Genomic DNA, 21,920 nt, shown 5'->3' on the forward strand with positions numbered 1-21,920 from the left:
GCCCATTCTCAACCTATTTTGTGGAATTGGAAATTATTTATACGAATTTGACTTTGTAGAGGTCTTATTTGGCTGATTCACCATTTAAGTATGTTGGGTTCTCCACCGTGTTGTATGCTAATCTCTCTTTCCTCGTTTTTGAATAAAATAATTCAAGGAATTATTAGCATTTATATTTATTCAAATGTTTCCAGAAATTTTCTAAACGCTGCGCATGAGCCAAATATTTTCACAAGTTCCAAGAAAGTGATTAAGTTAAAACGTCAAGCATTCCAGATAAAACATGTACATATACCAAGACGAAATTTAAGCAACGCGCTCTAATTTTGGGAATTTTCCTCCTTTGTTTTAATAAGCGATGCCCAAGCTTGCAAAAAGCGGCTAATTAAGATGAAGCTCGCACGGTCGGTGATGAAAACTTTTTTAACAAGCCTCTCGCCATTTTTTAATTACCTCAGTAAGTTTCAGCGCAGGGAGAAGTGATGAAAATGAAGACGAAATTTGCCCAAACTTGCTGTTTTCCTCCCTCAGGCATTCTTTTCTTATATTTCAAGTTATTACTAATTCTGAGAGAAAAATTTAGACAAGAAACTGCTACTTCTGAGGGAGTTCACGCACACAATTATTTGCAATTCATTATCCGTGGGCACAGAGTGTATTGTACCCCCGTTTCCCATCACATATCTATCCCCTGGAGATGAGTCACAGTTCCCAAAATCGTTATTTTGTTTAGCACGGCCACGAGGCGAAACTCGATACGCTGCTCGGCCGGCGTGATTGAAAGTTGTGCCGCCGTCAATGTGAATAAAATGGATGCTCGAACGAGCAGTTTTGTCGGCCGTCAGGGTAATTCTACACCCCTGCCGGACCATTACCGGTTTATTTGGTCAGTCCTGCGTCAACACAAAAGTCAATTTACCTGGCTGATGCGATCCGACTGTGTTTGCCAAAGCCTTAATCAGTCGATTTTCGGGCAAATGGACACTGCTCGGTCGGAATAGGACATTCACAGTTTGCGAAGGCTTTTTCACGGACTCTGACTCAAACTAGGCGATCTAAAAATTTTCAAGTGAATGACTTTATGAAAATATGAATGAAGGACACTTGTATTTGATTTGCTCACAGAAACTAATTTTGTTCAATGGTGTTTATAAATCAGGATGACGTCACAGCTTAAAAATGAAAAACACACAGGTTGTATTTTACGAAAATTAAGTAATTACCAAATAGCTTTATTCTTTGCGGAATTGATTAAGGACGATGGCTATGAGTCTTCCAAAATATCGTGTTTGTTTAATATTTCTTTTCAAAGTCCTCTGATGGCTGCCCATCCTCCTTAGTCGTTTCTGCAGAGTTGATTCATTTCGTAATTTTTAAATTTTCAATGTCGAAAATATCAAAGATTCCATTGTTCAAAAATAAATTGAAATAATCTAGAATTCCAACCAGACGTGGTGTGGTCTACACATTCTGCCTGAAACGACAGATGATTAAAGTGCTATTTTAAACACCCATAAATCGAGAGAAGAGAGACACATACAAATTCGCCCTCGCGCGCCGCCTGCATAATCCACACACGAGTCTGTGTGCTGCGCAAAGTTGTGCCTCGGCCAAGAGCAGCACGAGTGCCAGATTCGCAGCAGCATGCAGATTCCACTCCGCGTCAGGTGTAAAAAGAATACAAAATGAGAGCGGGCTGCAGCGGCGGCAGCGGCTTTTGCGGGTCTGCTCGGCTACATGTACACGGCGCGAGTGGAGCCGCAAAAACGCAGCAGCAGCTGCGTAAATTAGAAGCCGGCAGGCGGTTGTGTGTTTTAAAAGAGAAATCCCATCAGATTATGGCACGCGTGTGCATGTAGTTTATTAAAGAGAGAGCGAGCGAGCGAACGAGCTTTGTGGCGAGTTTGCAGACGGGCTGAGCCACTAAGCCAAGTGGTAATGGAACTCGCTATCTCCTCCGACCATTGTGGCTCCCAGCGTTCGGGTGCGATTTGCCTAGGAATTAGGCCTGCTGGCGAAATCACCTTAGGAAATTCGCAGAATACAGTTTCTACTGCGGCGCGGAAACAGAAAACATATATTGCGATTTCCGAGAGAACAGGCTTATTCCTTTGTTTGTTAAGATTTGTGGAGCATAATGAAGTTATTAGGCCTATCAGAGGGGTTAAAGTGAAGGAAAATATTTGAAAATGCTGCTCGCAATTCACAGAAGCAGTTTTGCTTTTATTTTAATTAAAAGAGCAATTTATATTTCAAATCCATTGAGTTTTCCATATTCTTAAAATTTAATTGTAACATAAAATCTCAACAAAAATAAGTTGATTGACACTGCATAGAACATAAAAAGTTAAGATCCACAGAGTAAATTCATTCTTTGTTTAAGTTGTTTCCGAATGCAAGCGACCATATTTTTCAATGCGCAACCACTACATTCGTTGGCGGTCAAGGCAAGAGTGTAAGTGCGAACGTGCACGTGCATTTATCTAAATGGGATATGAGGGCCTTTCAGAAGAACAAACATGCGTTTGGTGGCCGTGGCGCGCACACCACTCGTGGACAAACAGCAATTCGACCAGCCAAGTCGCTGGCTCGGGCAAACAGCTTGTGCTCTCAAAGCGTGCGGGCGCACGAGTGAAAATGTGTGCTTTGCTGACCCTCAAGGTGCGAGAGAAGGGAGCCGACCAAAAGCTTTTCGCGCCACTGAGCACAACTAATGGTGCTGATCCACCGCCTGCGCCGCGTGCAAACCATTTAATAGCGAAGCGTGATGAAGAAAGAATTATTACCATCTTGCAGGATCGTTCTTTTCCGTTGACCAGAATAAAAATATAAATGTCGACGGTAAAATTGAAGGTTTCGAGTGAATTTAACCGTCTCAAAGGAAAATTATCATGGATACAGGGCAAATTTGTTAAGTTAATTTTCACTAGCAGTTGTACATTTGAGGAAAGTGACTAAATTTCCGCTGAAAAAGTCAAAAAATCTTGCCTGGTACGGAGTAATTTTCAATAAGTGCTACCAGAGCGTCGGGCATTATTCATCTCCCCGAGGGGCGGTCACGGAATATGCACAAAACACACACATGGTCCGTCGCAACAGTGGCGGCGCATGAATATTCAACAGTAATTCTGTATTTCCCGGGCATCATAAGTAGGGGGCCGACGGGTTGTTAATGGGCCGGAATTCGGGACAATGGGGCGCATCACGAAAGGAAGCCAACTGACACATACGGCGCGGTGGGGGCGCTTCAAAATATAATTATTAATTTATAAGAGGCGTTTTACGTGGCCGAGGGAACTTTGCATTGTGAGTTATTGCGGTCTTATTAATGAAGTCGTCATGTACACACTAACTTGCGGCTGAATTTATGAATGGGAAGTGAGCGAGTGGCGCATCTCTTATTTCATAACAGCTCAAGTGGATCCGAGAGGTTTCTTTATGAATTATGTGTCAAGCTGGAAAATTGTAGAACATAGATCACGTTGTGAATCCGAATCTCTAAAATTGGGTTTCTTTTAAGGAAAAAGGTCTTGAAGAATATATTTGAATTTACTCTGTTGGCTTATATCTCACTTTAAGATTATATATTATATTTCATATTCAGGTTTCAAACAGAGCAGACGTGTTTTGTAAAAACTGCAGCTTGTTTTGTGCTTTGTTTATACGGCACATGTTGCGAGTTGAAAATTTATGGCATTAACAGAAGCAAAACAAAAGGGTGCACAGCAGAGCAGATGCTTTTGTGCGCTCTCACGCCGCCTGCAAAAACAAAGTTATGCAACCGGTGCGTTTTAAGTGCTGCGCTGGTCTGCATAACCACGCCCGATGAAATATTGCATTTCTGTGCTTCTTTCCGGAGCAAAATATTATTTCGGAGCGTCAGGGGGAAAGCACTTTTGTCGGCAATAAACGTCACTCATGCAACAGATTTAAATCTGACGATGAGCGTGGAAGACAAAGGAAGAAAAATGATGGGAAACAGACGGCGAAGGCGATCATTTTTTACGCCGCCGGCGGAGCATATGGTCTGGCTGGATTTAGCCGACGCTCCTTAAAAGCGAATCCGTGTCTGCGAGTCATTTTTCTTCCGTCGGGAAATATATCAGGATTATCAGCACACACAAAAGCCAATTACTTTGGTATCAATTGCACGTGTCAGTGCTGGGAACCCTTTGATTGCGATTTATAGCAGCCGACAGCAAGTTATGTGCTGCGCGTTTCTTGCACAGCTCTCTCGCACACGCAATAATCAATAGTACGGTTGCGGGATTTGTGGCTGAGGTGCGCCGCACGTACAAACGACACAGAGGGCTGCATGGGGAGAAGACAAAGAGCAGAGAATTAGAGGGAAAATCACGCAATTTCTAACACATTTTACTCCCTTTTATTCCTGAAAAATTCCGCTGTGCTCGTTTATAGATATTTTTCTGATTTTGCCTGCAATCATCTCAGAAAGGACCAATTCCCCACGATTGCACAGGAAAATGATGGAAGATCTCCAAGGAAGTTTGGATCCAAGCGCGAGGGATATGCGAAGAGGCTAGTACTAGAGGCGGCACGATATATTTTATACAACGGTCAAATTGTTTTTTGCTCTCGCCTGCTCTTCTTTTATTGCATGCGTTGCAAATTTACGGCCGGCGTAAAAGCTTAAAGGGCACCAATCAAGGCGAATTCAGTGGCTGAGGAAGCGACGGCTGCGTTTGCCCGACTCTCGCGGGCGAACAGGCGAATAATAAAATTCCCCGGAGGCTGGTTTGCCTCAAGAGTGCGATTTGTCGTCGCTGACACAAACACACGAGCGGCAGATATTAGCCTGCTGATGTCACACCACCACCGAAAGCCTCTGATGCGAGGAGTGCGCTTTCGCCAAGCAAATTCGTAGCGCCGAAGACGAAGGGCGAACTTGCGTGTTTGTGTGCTTTCTCCCTCGTAGTTGTCAGCCTAACGAGGAATGCTCGCGAGACCTAACCTTCAACGACCCTTTTAAAAGGGTTTAAAACAGAAGTGTTAGGAAATACGCTGTATCATTTTTCCTCAATTATGCAAAATCATTTTTGTCGATTACCAAATAAAATATTTTATGTGCAGAGATAAATTTTAAAAATTATTTTTCTAATTCATTGGATATTCAAAGCGAAAACAGTTGGAAAATCTCAACTCAGAAGTTAAAATTTTAATAGTCATATTTCTGAAAGTGACATTAGTGCATTAAAAACCAGAACTTATCAAAATATGATTGTTAGAATATTTTGTCCTGTAAAATATCATCCCTGTATATCACTTAAATCGAGTTTTTAGAGGCATGTGACGTTGATTGTTACTGCAGACAATCGTTCTGAATGTAGTATGCAACCCTCCCTCGCACTTTGAAATCGGAATGTATATCTTTCTGTTCGTTCTTTGATTGCTCTCAAGCACTTGGCAAACATTTGGAAAGTGCGCGGTGCACTTCTACTCGAGAGTTTTCCCGCTCGCCAGAAATGAGCCTGTGAAGAGATGCAGTCGGGGTTGCCAACGCTCAGGGCGTAAAAATTTAGCATCTCAAACAGTTCGTCAACTTCAGCAGCAGTCCGGGGCGGGATATCATCATTTCTCTAGATAAAAGAGAGAGACGAAAAGTTGCAGGGCGTGCTTTTTTGGGACGTAGCTCCATTTTTGAAATGAAAAGAGTATTTCTACCACCCGCGTATTTTAAACATTTTATTTTGTCTCACTCTTTATGATGATGAGTGGCCCCGAAAGAGGTGCTCCTCCTTTTATCTGCTAATGAGAAAAAGTAATCAGCATTCTCATTGTGATTGCAGCTCTCGTACTCACTAAGAATCGAGTACGACAACTTCGACGCGCTGAAGCCGCCGCGGATCGACATTCTAGACAAGGGGTTCGTGCCCGTCAACGTGCAACCCTTCCAGTGAGTATTGAAAAACTTTCTCAATTTCACCCGGTGAATGAGTGAGGGAAATCACGTTTTTCTGGTTTTTATTTTCATTCGCAGCAAACAGAAAATTTACACGAACAGGAGTGTTCTTCATGTTATATTTTTGGAGATTAGTTTATATTAGGATTGGAGACATTTCTTTTTATATATTGTATACAGGATATAACTGGAAAAATTATCCGTTTTTATCATTACATTTCAAATAATTGCAATATGTTTTCCAGAAAAAATATTATGCTAATTAAAAAAAACTATAGATTTGACTAAAAGAAAGCTAGTTTTAAGACATATGGTAGATTTATTTTTGTCTGATTGTATGCAACCGTTCACGAAGCACCAATTTGCATGACTGGCAATTGTGAATATGCTTTGCCATGGGGCTCTTTCAATTGAAATACCGTGCATTTGCCGCTTGCCTGATAGTAATTGAAAAAATTGCTGTCTAATTATTGTAATAATTATCATTCACTGTTTACTTACACAATTTTTCAAAGAAAATAATTTAACTAGTACGGCAATTAAATCGCGGTAAAATATTGAACGGTTTTAATTGTAAAAGAGCGAATGAAATATTTTTGAGCGAATTTTGGGGATTAGATCGGTTTATTTTTCTTTCCAATTATTTTCCCAATAAGGAAAATATTCAAAGCATCACAAAATAGAAAAATTAAAAATTGAAACGTGTTCAGCAAGGATAAAGATAATCTGAAAATAATAAATTATTGACAGATCTTGGTCAAAGTCAGATTTTGGCCCACAATTGATCATCAGTTTTAGGTATTAAGTGGTTTTTGCTAGATTTGAGATGATGCTGGGCTTTGGAATCAGATATTTATTTAGTTTGTCAGGAACGGAGAGGCTATAAAAAATGGATCAAGTAAAATCCAGAAGTCTATGCATGGGTATTTGATCGGGACGATCAATGTTCAATAAATTCAGTGGACAGGGGATCTGGTATTTAATGAGATCGAGTCCAGCCAGTACTCATCGCGTAGTTCAGCGAAGCTTAATGAGATTCAGAACGGCGCGCCGGACGGTTTTCCAATCAAAAACAATTACGATGCCATATATTACGTGCGCACGCAATAATAAGAGAGCCGTTATTAATAATTGGAACGGAGGCCAATAATTTGCAGCTGCGCGCCGGAATTGCGGTGGAATTGCGAGCGCGCGTGCAATATAATAAATAAATCGGATCACGAAAATCCGCTATTTGCGCCAACGAGCGGCAACGCGATTCCATAATTTCATTGGAAACGGCAAACGTAAAAACGGTAAAAACAAAAGCATAAAAACACGCGCCCATCTACACAACAGCCCCCCGGCTGGCCCCTTTATTGCCTCTTTTATAGCCGGCATACATCGCGGCATGTGGCAATATTTACGCAAATGGTGATGGACGCGAAACGTATCTGGAAACGAAGACACTTCTGGCTGGCATTTCTGCTCAGGTTTAAATCGAGATCCTGAACAGTTAGTTTTTGCTTGAAAAATCTTTAAATTTGTTAAATTTATTTAGATTCATGACAAATATAGCGTTCAAGTTTAGCTTGATAATTTTCAAGAAATATTTTTCATGTTTCTTCAGAGACGGGAAATTCTATGACCATTTTTGAGCTGTGGATATTAGGTAAAATATTTATTTTATACAAGTGAGCCCTTTACCGCTGTGTCACGATTCTCTCTGTCGCTCTCCAGATTGGCAAATTCTTTTCAGGAGAGAACAGGAATTTGGCAATCTACTCTTGCTGGTCAGTGTGTTGACGCAAAGGGAATAAAAGAAGATTCGTGCGCGCGGACAAAGCAGCGCGGAATCTCGCGCAACGTTTTGTCGCAAAAGCTCATAAAAGCTCTTTGAGCGGGCGCAGACAAAGGGGCATCCAACACTTTTACGACTTATCTGCTGCTGCGGCTTTGTCCAGAGGAGTCCAGTCTCGGGGGACGCGTCAGCGTTGTCAGAGAAGCCGCAATCCGCACGTGGAGACGTCTGGGCGTATTTATTTATCCACTGGCCCTCGACCGGATTAGCATATATGATAATATTTTTGTGCAGAGAGGAAAAGGTTTATCGCTCAAGTGGCGCCCCGGCTGCGAATTAGCCGCTTTGTTGCGAAAGAAGCGGCGAATTTCCATGTGAATGGCCGCTTTATCGCCCCGAGGGTGCTCAGGCGAGCTGTTGGAAAGGCACGCACCCCCGCGCGGACTACCCGATTTCCATATAATATCTTCGCCACTCAGCTGGTGCGAACGGAAACGCGCGTTTCATTGCGCCGGCTGTTTATCTAGCTCTTGAGTGATGCCACGTTGCAATTGACGGTTTAATTGTTAATTTCACGCCCATCAAAGGGTGGCTTTAGTGTCCACTCGTATGCAGATCGTGTCGCAAATGCATATTTACTCACGCTGCTGCGGTAGACGTTTGCATTGAAAAACGCCCTCATGTATCGAGCTTTGTCTCGCTGGGGGAATGGTTATTTATATTATGTCATCAACGGCGCTGAGAGGGTTGATTTCCCGCGGTTTTGTAGGCAGATAAACAAAAGCTTATTCAGCTGGAACGGCGAAGTGCGTCGAACTGCCAAAGAAAGGACGTTTGATTGTTTTACTTACACACTGTGTTTTGAAAATTTATTTCCTCATTCCAAATGCGCAAGAGATAAGCTAAATTATTCATTTTTTATTGGTCTCAAATCAGTATATTTGCTAAAATCACCGGATTTCGTCGGTTTACTGAACTTATTCTGCTATCTATTTAACTTTACTTAAAAACAAATTACTTTCTTATTTTAGTGACTATAGGAAAGTATTTTCAACTAACATAATTGGAAATTTCAGAGAGTATTCTAATCACTTTTCACAGCTTGACCCATTTTTTTCATTTTTATTTATTTTTTAGGATGAGGAAACACTGGTCAAGTGATTTTCCTTGGCTGAGAATAAAAAGCAGAATACAGAGATATTTAAAAATTGCTCTTAATTTGTACGCGCAGGACATATTTAAAAAAAATGCTATACTTTTTAACTGCACAAAAATTGTTCGTTTCCTTCGATTCCTTTGAGATGCTAAAACTTGAAACCTAAACACAACAACCATAAATAAGTTCAAATTTTGCACTCACTGCAAAAAAAGTAAAGTGCCGCTACAAACACGACTAATTGCCGCTGTTAAAACGACCCTTCCCGCTCTCCAGCAACTACTGCGACCTTTCCGCGCATGTTTTTAACGATTTGCTGGAGGTGCAAAAACCGCGCTTTTTCAGCATTTAATTAATTGAAATGCCTGGCGAGAACTTTTTTCGCACTCTCGCCGGCTCGCACACGAAATCCGGCGAGCCGTGAGGGAGCAATTAGGGCGCGAATCGCGCATTGCTCGCATTCCGCGGCCACCGCGGACCGCTCAGTGTAATTTATTCTGTTCACGCCTTGCGCTGTGTATTTATAATATAAAGTGATAAAGTTTGGATATGCACAGAGGGGCTTTGGCGCCCCTCAGCTGCATTCCAGCACGTCGCGGCCCATGCGCACGTGACTGGAGAGAAAATGGCAAGAGTTAGCGGAAAGCAGTGGCAGCACCCCCTGCTAGACCGTGCTTGAGGTGCTCTTTGACGCTGAAATTCTAGTTGTGATCTTGGATTATGCTCTTCACCGATCAAATTATAGATATTAAAATATTCATTATTCAACCCTGCCAATGGTGAGAGAAGTGAGAGACTCAAGGAATATTATATAGCAAATGATTTATGGAACAAAATTGACGACTGCAACCAATGCTTCCTCTCATTTAAGAACTGATAAGGAGAAGAAAAAAGGATATTCTGTGGGTTGCTCCAGTCTGAGGAATTCCAGGCTTTTCCTCCTTCTCCCGTTGCATGCATTTTGTAAAGATATTCACTTCCCGCTAGCGATGCCTTTGTATTTCACACGAATTGTTCTAAAATGAGTAAAACAATTGGTTTCTGAGGATATCATTCTACATGTTCAGCTTAAAGACCGTAGCTTTACACAGCAATGGCCAACAATTAAGGCAACAGAAGTGGCGTGTCATACAACTATCAATGATGACGTCATGATGTACTGACCTTAGTCACCTTAAAAAATTCCAAAGACACCCAGTACCAAGATTTTAAAATTGATAAGAATATATTAAATATTAAATGATATTATTCCATGGATTTGTCTTTTAAAGCAGGTTTAAGTTTTTGGGATGTTTAACATAACAAATGAAATATAGCAGTGACTTCATCCAGTCTCATATTTTGAACCCTAGCACAAATTATAGCATTCAATCAGTCGAGTACGCTAAAACATCATTCTGGAATGAATTACAATTTTATGCTGTCAAGAGTTACTTTCAAACCAGATTGATGTACTTAAAGTCATGATTATGGCCTGCATTATTCATCTGCTAATGTGTTATAATATGCCATTTGCCATTTACGAGACAGTTAACTTTACTCCCTCTAGCTCTCTTTGTGTTTGTTCCCTTTTCTCCAGTGCTTACATCAACGTCACGAGAGTCGCAAATTTGCAGTAAATGTTGATATACGAGGATAATAAAATAAATAGAGTGAGCACTAAGTGCGTGTTGAAAGTGGCCAAGCGGGCGGACGACTACTGCTCAGCTCGCCAAACGCGCGCGCACACATACGCACGGAGGCGATTTATTTTACTTAAGGTCCTGCGGAAAGCTTTATTACCGTTGTTCAAATACATTTTCATTTGGGCAGCATGCGCCGATGAATGGAATAAGGCGCCGCTTCGTCCAACTGCTTATGAAATAGTAACAACCACACGCACAAAAGCAATTGCATTGGGCACTTTTGAAGACTATCACTGCTTTTACTGTATTTGATGAGTCGACGTTTTCTTAATTATCGAAACAAAATTTTTAATGTTAAGTAAAAAAGAGGTTTCCAAAAACTCCTGAGAAAAAGACTGGCACTTTTCCTATGCTATACAGTATTATTTTGCTCAAATTCAAAGGTTTGAACTTAAAAGCAAGGAGGAAGCTTCATATATAAATAAAATGAAGAAAGAGATTTGGCCTGGATGATAAAAACAAAAAGTGAGCGCGCCAGCGAGTGTTATTTATACCGCGATAAAAAAGATGCATCCTCCATCCCCTCCACCTGCTCCTTTCGCTGCGTGGGCGATCAAAAAGCAGCCGGGGGCGCGCAGGTACTAGAATAAAACCGTGCCGTTCGGGAAATAACTCTCATCCATCTCTGTTCGACGATATATATAAAAAATTTGATTGCCTACGTATAATATATATAAATTCAATTCTGCAGGGCAGGAAGAATTTTCCGGCCGATCTTCCCGCTGCTCTCGAGCGACTGCACGGAAAATTCATGCTCGCAAACGTGCGTTTAGGGAAATTAATGGTTACTTATGGCGGCTGTCATTATACTGTGCAGCTAAATAACGGCAGGAGCGCGTGTGCCGCCGAGATAACGAACCACGCTCTTTTGCCGGCGCACCTGTTCTCCCGGCTTTTTCGCGCAGTAAATATTATTACATGTATACGCTCCAGCCTTTCTGCGCCGCCGATGGATGGTCTCTCTCTCTCTCTCACTCTCGTTAAAAATACACGAGCAATTTGTGGTTTCGCCACTGCATCACGCAAACAAATGTTTAAGCTGTATTTATATAGGGAAGATAGGGTGAAAAAGGGTTGCAACCGCGGCCGTAAGTAAATTGGAGACAACCGAGGCGGAGGGATGACTCGCCATCTCACAGCTGGGATTGTAGCCTACAGTAATTTTAAAAATATTTGAATTATGATGTTTTACTTTACAATCATGATTTTTTAAGCGATTCCAAATGATGTGAATGGCTACAATCTATTATTTCATTCTTCAGATTTCATTAATTAGTCAACGTACGGCGTCTTATGAAAAAATTTCAAGTGTGATTAAGCAGGATTAAAAATGAAAAAGAGGAAGAAAACACGTAGAGGCGAATTTAATAGAAATTTGTTTTAGATGGGCTTCTCCCATCAGCAATCAAAAAGGATAAAAAAGGAAAATAAATTGAACAATTAAATTGATTTTTTCCAATTTTAACCCTCCAGTTTTAATTAAAGCCGTTGTAAAATCAATGTAAAAATGTCAAAAAAATTGCAGATGACATGAAAACTCCTGTTGACGTAAACGTGAGCAAAGGTGACAAATACTTTGAATATAAAAAAAAATTATGTTAGTTTGAAAAATAGTATCAGAAAAAAATCATTCTTATACTTCGTGTCAACCTGATTGTTTTAAGATTACACGCAAGAGTTTTGATCGAAATTAGACCATTTTACTATTACTGTGCCGGTCAATCCTACTTCCTGACCGGTTCAGTTAGATTATTTGCCAGCAATATGCAAATAATTAACATTTCAATAGCAATTGAATTGAATGATTGTTTAACTCCTTTTTTTGCTTAGCTAGCCGTATTTTGTAAAATCTTTTTTTACTCTAAGAATAAACCTTGAAAATTCTTATTCATTAACATCGTGAGACAAGTTACACATCCCTTACAGAGTGCAGTGAAACTTTTTTGCAGATTTTCTAAACTTTTAGAAAATTAATTTCCCTTTTTGCCGGTCTGGAACTCTGTAGTTGCGCCTGGAAAGCAGCTGGCGCAAAACCAAAAACACAAAGTAAAGGGCTGGTCGAGTGGCCTAATAAATAAAACATCAACACACAGAGCTTGTTATATACGAAGCCACTTAATCTTTTCGCGTTTCATTTTCGTGGGCGCATGGCAGCCCCCAATTTGCTAAACTATAACTCACTCACTCCTTTCTGCCGGGCGCGCGCATATAATCGATGGAAAAGTACACACGTACCGTAAAAAAACGGTCGGCGTTTATCATGCAAACGTTTTCCTTATCGCGCTTCGCGCATTAAAAATGCAGCACGTCTCATGGCCCGTGGAACCACCAGGTGCTTTTCGGGAGAGATAGAGGATTAGAGCGCGGCAGGTGCTTTTCGGGAGAGATAGAGGAAAAGCACCTGCCGCGCTCGTTTATCTGCTTTTCCGGCGGGAAATGCGCAGAATGCGAATCAGTCGCGCCCGGAGAAATTATTGCACACAGATGAAGAGAGTCGATATACAAAAAGCATTCTAGGCGAGAAATGCACTTTTGCCCTTGAGAGCCGTAGGGATATATGAATTTTTCCCTCCTGGTAACTACCACCGTTTTGGCCTGAATTCTATTGCGTGCACCCATAAATCATCTGGTCATATATTATTCAGGCGACAAAATTGAGCTGAAAAACGTTTGTGACGCGTCTGCGTGCTTGGGAAAGCGCGACAGCAGATGCGATATGCATCCACGCACTAATGGAAAACCAGTTTTTTACGCCGCACATTGGCATTACCAGCGTCTAAATATTTTTGGGACTTTCCAACAAACAAAAAAAAACGGGATAAATGCGTCAAACCATGTCTATGTCTCCAAAGCTTTGGTAAACTGTCACTTTGATCTCAACCATGCAGCCTTATTTTCTTCAAAATATCGGTCAGTGATGGATTTTGTACTCACTATGTCCTTTAGATTATGGTGACATTTAAATATTACCAATATAGTTCCCCGATCCCTATTTTCAGCCATTCTTGGTCATCCCTTTAAACGTAGCATGAAATAAAACTATCAATCCAAGCAATTTTTATTATGATCTTCCAGGGAATTTATTCAAATCACTATATATATGCTTTTAAAAATATTGATGATACAAAAATCATCGTATGACGTGAAGTTGAAAAAATAAATAAATAGGTGATACAGAAAGAAATAAATTAATACTTTTCTTTTTCCAACTTTGCTGGAATTATTTAATTTTTTCCAATTTCGTTACTTGTTTATTTTACCAAAATAGTTTGATGTTTCAGAATACATTTCCCTGAAAATAGTGACAAATTTTCTTTTTTTTTTCAAAAAATGTATTTAAAAAAAATAATTTTCAGCTTTTTATAATGCCTGATGAAGTCAATTATTTGCTTGCTTACCCAATTTCCTAATTTGCCCATTTATAATATTAAAATAAACTTATTTCAAAAATTTGCTCAGCAATAAACGTTAATACAGCAATAGACCACCACTTTCAATCTATTTTCTACGATAAGCTATGTGACTGTGTGCGAACGTGAAATGTGTCTCTTGCCATTCATGTCTCTTTGCTCACATTCTAACAAAATTAAATTGAATTTCCTCTCTCGTGTTTCAGCATTCATTTCCAGTGCACTGGATCGCGGAGTGCGGAAATCGAGGTGCTGCTCCAACTGAACGTAACCTCAGCCAATCCCAAGCACAACGTGACGGTGCTCAACTTTCGCAGGAACAAAATCTGCTTGAAGAGTGAGTATTTCTAACTTTCCGAATCTCCTCCTGTCCACGTTGCCCCAATTTTTTCCGTGTCATCGGCCTCGGTGAAAAGGAGCTGTCCTCAGTTAAGTCGATCATAGTGAGAGCCTCATTCCAGCAGCGGCCGCTCGCTTCATCTATCACTTTTTGTCTCCGCGAGGTTGAAAAGATCGTGTTTCACTTGGCCGCTCTTTTGTTCATCGCTACTCTTCCCCGTGAGCTGCCATTAAAAACTCCACAATGATGAATTGTCGTCGAGGGGATTTAGTTTCATCCTCTTTTATTGCAAGTGAGATGAGAGACTAAACTCTAATCGACAGGCACTCTAAGTTTTTCTTTTTCAATTGAACTCTTCTCTTGTTGGAGACCTACATTACATAAATAAGTTGTTGATTCACTAATGATAGAAGCAATCAAGTCGGCTTTGAGGGACAAAGTTCGTCTAATCAAACATACCCATGTCTAGTTAAACTTCAGATCTGGTGGCTAGATCATAATTAAATATGTATTTGGCTGATCCAGATTTTTCTAAAAATCCAAACTCAAACTATTCAATTATGGTGAAATATTCACAGGCCACCATTTTGAATAAATCATTACTTGTCAGATTACACCATATAATTTTTCTAACGGATTTCTACTTTCTTGTATGGAAATAAATCGTTGAATTGTAATTGAAATTTTTGTGAAGCTTAAACAACCTACCTCAAAAGCTGAGAGCCCAATCTATGCTTTTTATGTTTTTCTGTTTTGTTCGTTTTCCCTCCAGATTTATTCACACTGGTATAAAGATTATAATTTTCGTTCTGAAAGTGATAAGGTAATAACATTATCAATAGTTGTAATTTACATTTTTGAATTTTTAAATTAATATATTTATCTTGAAAAGTCTAAGCTCTAATATTGATTTGAGGTCAGTATACGGTAGTAAAATTGTATTGAATCAGCAAGAAAACGACGACGTAATCTTGCAAGGCGGGAGGCACTTTGAAAAGGAGTTGTCTCGCGGGACAAGCCCCTGCCGCTCTCACCCCGATGGGGGCGCGAATAACCAACAAAATCTACTTCGGCTAACTCGTGTGCAATATCTGGGTCGAGCGTGATCGCAATCAAAAGCAGCAGTGACCTCCGTGCACACTCAGCGAAAACTCTAATTGCATTCGGATCAAAACACGATTAAAGCCTGCTGGATTCTCGGCACTGCGGGGGCAATGAATCAAAAATTATTTTCGAGCTGCTCGTAAAAGTCGCCAGTAAAATTTTTGCCCCCGAGAAAGGAGCAGATAATGCCGGGGAGGAAATTCCCGGCACGCATGCATTATATTCCACCTTGGTTGGACGGATTTTATGAGCGACCGTAAATCTTGCTATTTGGCATGCACTGCCACCAACTGAAAATACCTTTTATTTTTTCAACTAATGCACACATGTATCTCATGAATGTTTAGGTTTTTAATTTTAGATTTAGTAATCGCAATCACAGTTCGTATGATATTGGTATCCTGAAATTTTGTTTTTGAATAACCATTCGAATTTTTTTATAATTCTCAATGGATGAGGTTAATAATAGTGCATGTTCTAAATAAGTATTTTGGTATAAAATCGCAATATCATTCTTCCGTGTTTAAACCTGTTTAAAGCATTCGTATGGTCCTGTTCAAAATTATTTTTTTTCAATCTCTAAATCGTACATAGAACGGATTAAAATTCACAACCCTGCCCCTGCACCCCGCTCATGTGTGTTTTATTGTTCCGGCCATCAGCAGTGGAGGCAAGCAGGCATAGGTCACATTCTCCCCGTGACAAGAATGGAGGGCATACTTTAATGGCGGACCAGAATAAAATTTTTATGGGTCCTGATTTGAACTTGTGTGAACCGGTTGCGGGGCGTGCTGTGCGGGTTGCAGAGCTAGGGACCTTGTCCCCCTCTAAATGGCACTGTGCGGCGTTTCTTCCGTCTGACATCCCCTCGCACAAGGGAAACGAAATAGAGAGCACTATCAGTGGCGGAACGTGTGGTCTCTGTCTCCAACAGCAGACGATTAAGAAAAAGTTTTGGCTTCCTCGTTTGGAACTAAGAAGAATGCGTCAAAACGTTCTGATCGTCAAAATGATGAACACAATCACCAAGAAGTGGGAAACAAAATCAATTAAATTGAGAGCTTTAACAAATATTTTCCTAGATTGTAATTAGAACAAGCGGAACAAGCTAACTTTGTCTCAAGCTGCTGAATCAAAAAACTATAAGTGAACGTTGATAATAAACCCTAATTGTAATTTAGTTTTTCTGTTACACTTATTGTGTTTATAGTGATACATTCAAAAACTAAATTTTTGATCCTTCTTACTTAATTGGTTTTTCATCATCAGGCTTCATTACTATTGCCCCACACTGAAACGATTCTAAAATTGTATAATCTTATTGCATACATTATTTGATCCTATTGACTCATCAAAAGCCAATTAAACGTTAATTAAATTTCTTCTTAATGAACTCGAGCATGAGAGTCAGAACCTCTAGATGAGAAAATAACGGTGCTGAAGTGGTATATTATATGGGCTGAAGCAAAAATCGCAGCGCCATAATTGCTGCGGCCACTACAGTAATGGAAGCAAGGAATAGAAAAGAAATGAGTGGAGCGGAATTCCACGCAAGAAAAAGAAGAGTGGTCTGAGGGCGGACGGGGCTAACTGCATCCCTTATAGCTTGCTGCTTCGTTTCCTCTTGCGCGCGAATGTGAGTGGAGAGAAAAAATTGAGTCTGCTACGGACTGGCGAGCACGAGAAAAGGGATGGGTGAAAAATCTTGAGTGAATATATGGTGAGAAATTTCATTTTCACCCTCAATATTATAATTAAACATATTTATAATTAAATCTTTCCTCTGCATCATACTTACAAAACAGTCCTCGTTTTCATTCTTTGTATAGGGAGTATCCAGAAAATTAAAGAAGCTTACTTAGGAGAGTGTATTGCTATAAAAAATTGTTTTAAAAAAAGAAACATGGGTCACCGATTTCATTTACTTTCACAATGACATGAAAATAAAATAAAAGTTCGTTTCCCAAGGGCCAAACGCGACTATTGCAGCAAATTTTTGCGAGAGCTACAAAACGAAACGGGCGCGTGCATTGAGGTTGAAAACTTCATCTGGCGCTGAAGCCACGTTTCGATCTTTTGCGGCAGCAAAGCCGTTTCAATAAACAAGCTGCAGAAGTGGATGGAGAGGCCCGATCCCCAGGTGACCTGGCAACACCAGCAGCCAGCGAGAAGCCAAAACGGGCTGCGTTCCGAGTGAGCAGCGGAGAGGTCGTGTGCGATATAGAATTACACTCTCAACAACACACACACACACACACACACGAGCGCCCAAGTTTTTTGCCTTTTCTGGTCCCCTAGGGTTGATCTATCGGGCGAAAAGGTGCGGCGGCGGCGGCAAGCAGCGGCACAAACAGATTAGAGATTAAAGCAAAAGATGGGCAGCCGTGGCTTTCTGCCACCCATCCGCCAGCCAGCAGCCGAATTGTAACCATGGAAACTGAGCAAACAGACATTGCAGCTTTTATTTACGGGCAAAACAAATAATATCAGCGCAGAGACGATTGGATGGAATTAAAAGATGGCCTGGCTCTCCGAAGGCGTAATTGAAAGCAAATACCAGCGAGAGCGCGGAGAGGAAAAGAGAAGCTTTTGGTGGCGAATGGCAGGAAGAGTTTCTTCTTCTGTTTGTCTCCAGTTTTGATGAGAAAAGATTTCGCGCTCAAGAGCAGAAGCAATCTGAGAAATGTTTTAATCTTGTTACTGATCTTTGCTGTTTGCCTTTGATACATCTCTAGCAAGATGAAAAGAAGCCATTCATGTAAATATTTGAATGACGCGTGTTTGCTGTCTCTGCAGTACCATGTGAAATTTAATATAATAACGATGTAAAATATTATGTTGTTGCCTGTTTTATGGTGAAGTTACTTTTTCGCATTCAAAATGATTTCAAAAGAACAGTACACCTAAACAAAAGCTTTTCGCAACTCCACTACTTTGTACATTTTTTCTCTATTTTTTCCGGCTCATTATTCATGCAAAAGGCTTCAGGGCTTTGTTTTTATTGCTTGCAATGAGAGTCGATTAAGCATGTTCCTGTCGTGAATAAAAGCACAGTGCAAAATAAAAGTTTTCTCGGCTCGAGCGCAAAAACAGTGACGGCCTCTTTTGAGGCTGCTAGACTGGCGTAGAAACGCGGGCGGAGAGCGCAACTTTTGCTCCAACAACCACCGTTCTGGCTGAGGAAAAAACTTTGCAAGCATCAAACAAATTTCCCATCGAGTGGCTGCAAATAGGACGCGCTGAGTTATGAAATGTAGCCCGCGTATTTGCTCGTGTATACCAAATGTGGCCGCTTGTGTGTGTGTGTGTGTTTGATTTACCTTCGCAATGAGTTTCCGCCGAAATCTCGTTTCAACCACTGTGAATATTAATACCGCGTTCTTTGCTCCCTTTTGCGTGTACTATTTGCAAAACGCCAGTGAACCGGAAAGAAAGGAACAAAAGCGGAGCGGTTCTTGCCAAGGGAGCGAAAATAGCGAGTGCTCTTCAAATGAGCAAAAAAGGCTTTGAAGATTCGCCGGCTGAGTGGACTCATAATCATCAGCCTGCACGCGCTTGTTGCGGATTCAAAATCGCCACTTCTTTTCCGCACAGAAGGAAATGTGTTCGAACAGAAAACAGAACAGCGCGCATGAAAAGACCGGGATGGTTTTGCGCAGGTCATTTGAGAAAAGAGTAAATTTGGTGGTATTTGGTGCAGCTATATACGACCTAAATTTTCGAATTCGAGTATTCAACAAATACTGACTGGTTCAGACTATTTTAGAGTTAACAATGGCATAATAATTTTAATTTTGGAATACAGCTGCACAATGTTGTAGAAGGTTGTTTCTTAATCCTAATGTCTTTAAATTATTTTGAAAACAATATTTTATTATTTAATCATTAAATAGCACATTTAACGTATTTGAGGGAAACTTTGGATAATTTAGACTAAAAATAAATTTAAGGCCAACTTAATCCCTAAAAAAGAATTCTAAAATTGCTTGAATCCCTGGCGGGCACTTTTTAAACTTCAACTTACCCTTTGGGCGTTTTAAAGCATCGCGAAGTATGCGTAATAATCTGCAACTGCCATTTTTGGTCCCCTCCACTAAACTACCCCGGCAGAGATGATATTCAAATCCCAAAGGACAGATTACAGCCGAGCTAATTTAAATCCGCGGGAGTTAATTTAGCTAATTCCACCCGGCATATCCGTAGTGCGTACATTAGAAAGCATATTATGAGCAACGAACGACCGGGAGACCAACCCTGACTCTGACAAGGCAGTAAAAATAGTGTTTGCGCACGTTCGATTGTAATACAACATTTGCGGACGATGGCCGTGATAACGCTTGTAAAATCTGACCGTGTAAATTTATGTGGCGCGTGCAGATGCAGCCGGTCGCGTGAATTAGTTTAGCAGAAAATGCATATTAGCGTTGGCCTATGCAACCCTTTTGGCTCTCGTTGAACGAGTCGTTCTCGCCACTTTCCCCCTTATTTCAGCCAGCGAGCGGCGGACATCGATCCTGGCAAGCGTCCAGTCTCGAATTTTTCGAAAGCCACTCTCGAAATAAGCGAAGGAAATCGCTTTTATGCGTTGGTGGCTGTAAATAAAAATTATGTGATGACTGTTTAATGGGCCTTCCGCACCGAATGGCTGGCGTAACAAATAAATCCAAGTCTCGCGTTTAAGCCACTTTGTTTTAGCACTTTTTGTGGCCGAGTTTTATCGTTGAGAGAAAAATGATCTGCTTGTTTTTCTTGGTCTGGGTGGCCGCACAAATCTGAACGGCGAGCAGAATCTAATTAAATGAAAAGGATTGAGCAGGGTTTCCTGCTTAATTGAATGAGGGAAGGAGATCAGTTTTATAAATTTGATAAATTCTACGAATTTTACAATGGGAAAATTTTTAAGACGGATGCATAACATGCACGACCAGATTATTTAATACTTTAACTGCAGGTATAACCAGCAAAGATCGATAAAATTAAGCTTATTACTTTTGCTGTCAAGAATGTGTATGAATGACTAAAGTCCTTGCAATAAAATTTAAAATTGCAAAGAAAATCAATATTCCTCTTTTCATTGTTCAGTAAAACACGAACATGAAAAGGGCAAGTTTGGCAGCTGACGTTCCGTCTTTCCTTACAATCTTTTGCGCATCGCAGCTTGTAATTGAAGAAAGTATAAGGCCTCTCTTGTTCAAGAGCTACCAGTTGCGCGGCTCGTTGTCAAGCCCGAAAGTTGAGAAAGCCGTGCCCGCCGGATGAAGTATTAATAAGCGAAAGTCGAGTCGTCTGCCAAGGGCGGTCCACCCTCCCTCCCTAAGCAAAACGGGGATGAGCTGCGACTGCGAGGGGGCAGGTGTGTGTGCCGGAGACAGCTTTTTGGGGCTCATGATCAAAGACACACACGCACTCCCCGCCGATCTGCTTCCCTTTCCGAACAATCAGCCTCGAAAGTTGCTTAATCCTCCGCGCGTTTGCAAAAATCTCCCGGGATCATGGATGAGATGTCTCGAGGCACGAGGTTAATTTTTTCTCTCTTTGTTTTTCCAGCCGAAATGCAAGCAGCCATGCGGAATGACTCGGTGCACGTGGCCCCAGGACTGGCAGACGGAGGCACTTTCTATGTGGCCGCCGGAAGTGCATGCGCCATGATAGCCCTCATCGTGGCCTCGGCCTCGTTTCTCTACGTGCGCAGCAAGAAGAGCAGAGCGCAGGAGTCACTACAGTGAGTTGATATTATCCTTTCAACCGCACCATCATCATAACAAGCTCATCTTATTTGTGATATTTTAAAATTACTGTCACGAAAAATTAAAACAAAAATATAAAATTTTTAAGCAATAACATTTATCAATCAATATAAAAGACACAAAAGAACTCAAATAAACATATAAAATTTTGCTCACTGACATACTAACGTTGATGGTTGTTTGATAAAATTTTATTACATTGGATTGCTTTGACCCTTTTTTAACTATTCAATGAATAACAGTTTCGATGCCGTTTTTTCTGCCATAACTAACGAGTTTCAAATTGCCTGTCAAATATTTAAAATTATAATTTATCTGTTCATTTTTTTAACTCTGATTCAACCAACAAAAAATATAAGCACTAAAATACAATAATTTGGCTAATTCCAAAATTGAAAATAACAAAGACCCTCCATTTCCTTTAGTAAATATTCAATTTTCTAACTCAAGCACCAGCTACACAACTGCAGCAGCATACGAAAGCAATCCGAACGTGTTCATTCGACTCGATGGCGGGGCCGGCTTGGGGTGTGGTGGCCCCGGCAGCGTAGCCAGCGGTGGAAGTTACGCGACGATCGCCAGCTTCCAGAAGATCCCGCTCAACGCTCCAGCCCCTTACTACTCTACCCCGGTCCTGGGGACAAAGCAGCCAGCGCCGATCCACGCGGTGTACGCGGCTCCCAGCAGTCCAGCGTCCAGCGCCCACATCTACTGCCGGCCGCAGAGCGCCGCCAGGACCTCGTATTACGCTTCCTCGCAGATCTCCATGAGCTCCAAA

The 21,920-nt window shown here is 41.0% G+C and overlaps 1 protein-coding gene across 2 annotated transcripts in view; it reads left to right on the forward strand.

The window, feature by feature from the left end:
• LOC135942963 (tyrosine-protein kinase RYK-like) overlaps window positions 1-21,920 on the forward strand; it is a 63,943-nt gene that overhangs the window by 39,835 nt on the left and 2,188 nt on the right. For both annotated transcript variants that reach the window (XM_065489327.1, XM_065489326.1), the window contains exons 3-6: window positions 5,808-5,914; window positions 14,158-14,288; window positions 20,943-21,117; window positions 21,593-21,920. In XM_065489327.1, coding sequence (XP_065345399.1) covers window positions 5,808-5,914; window positions 14,158-14,288; window positions 20,943-21,117; window positions 21,593-21,920 — 741 coding nt within the window. The remainder of the gene's footprint in view (window positions 1-5,807; window positions 5,915-14,157; window positions 14,289-20,942; window positions 21,118-21,592) is intronic.

Source organism: Cloeon dipterum, chromosome 4 (genome assembly GCF_949628265.1).
Source record: "Cloeon dipterum chromosome 4, ieCloDipt1.1, whole genome shotgun sequence".
Taxonomy (NCBI): Eukaryota; Metazoa; Arthropoda; class Insecta; order Ephemeroptera; family Baetidae; genus Cloeon; species Cloeon dipterum.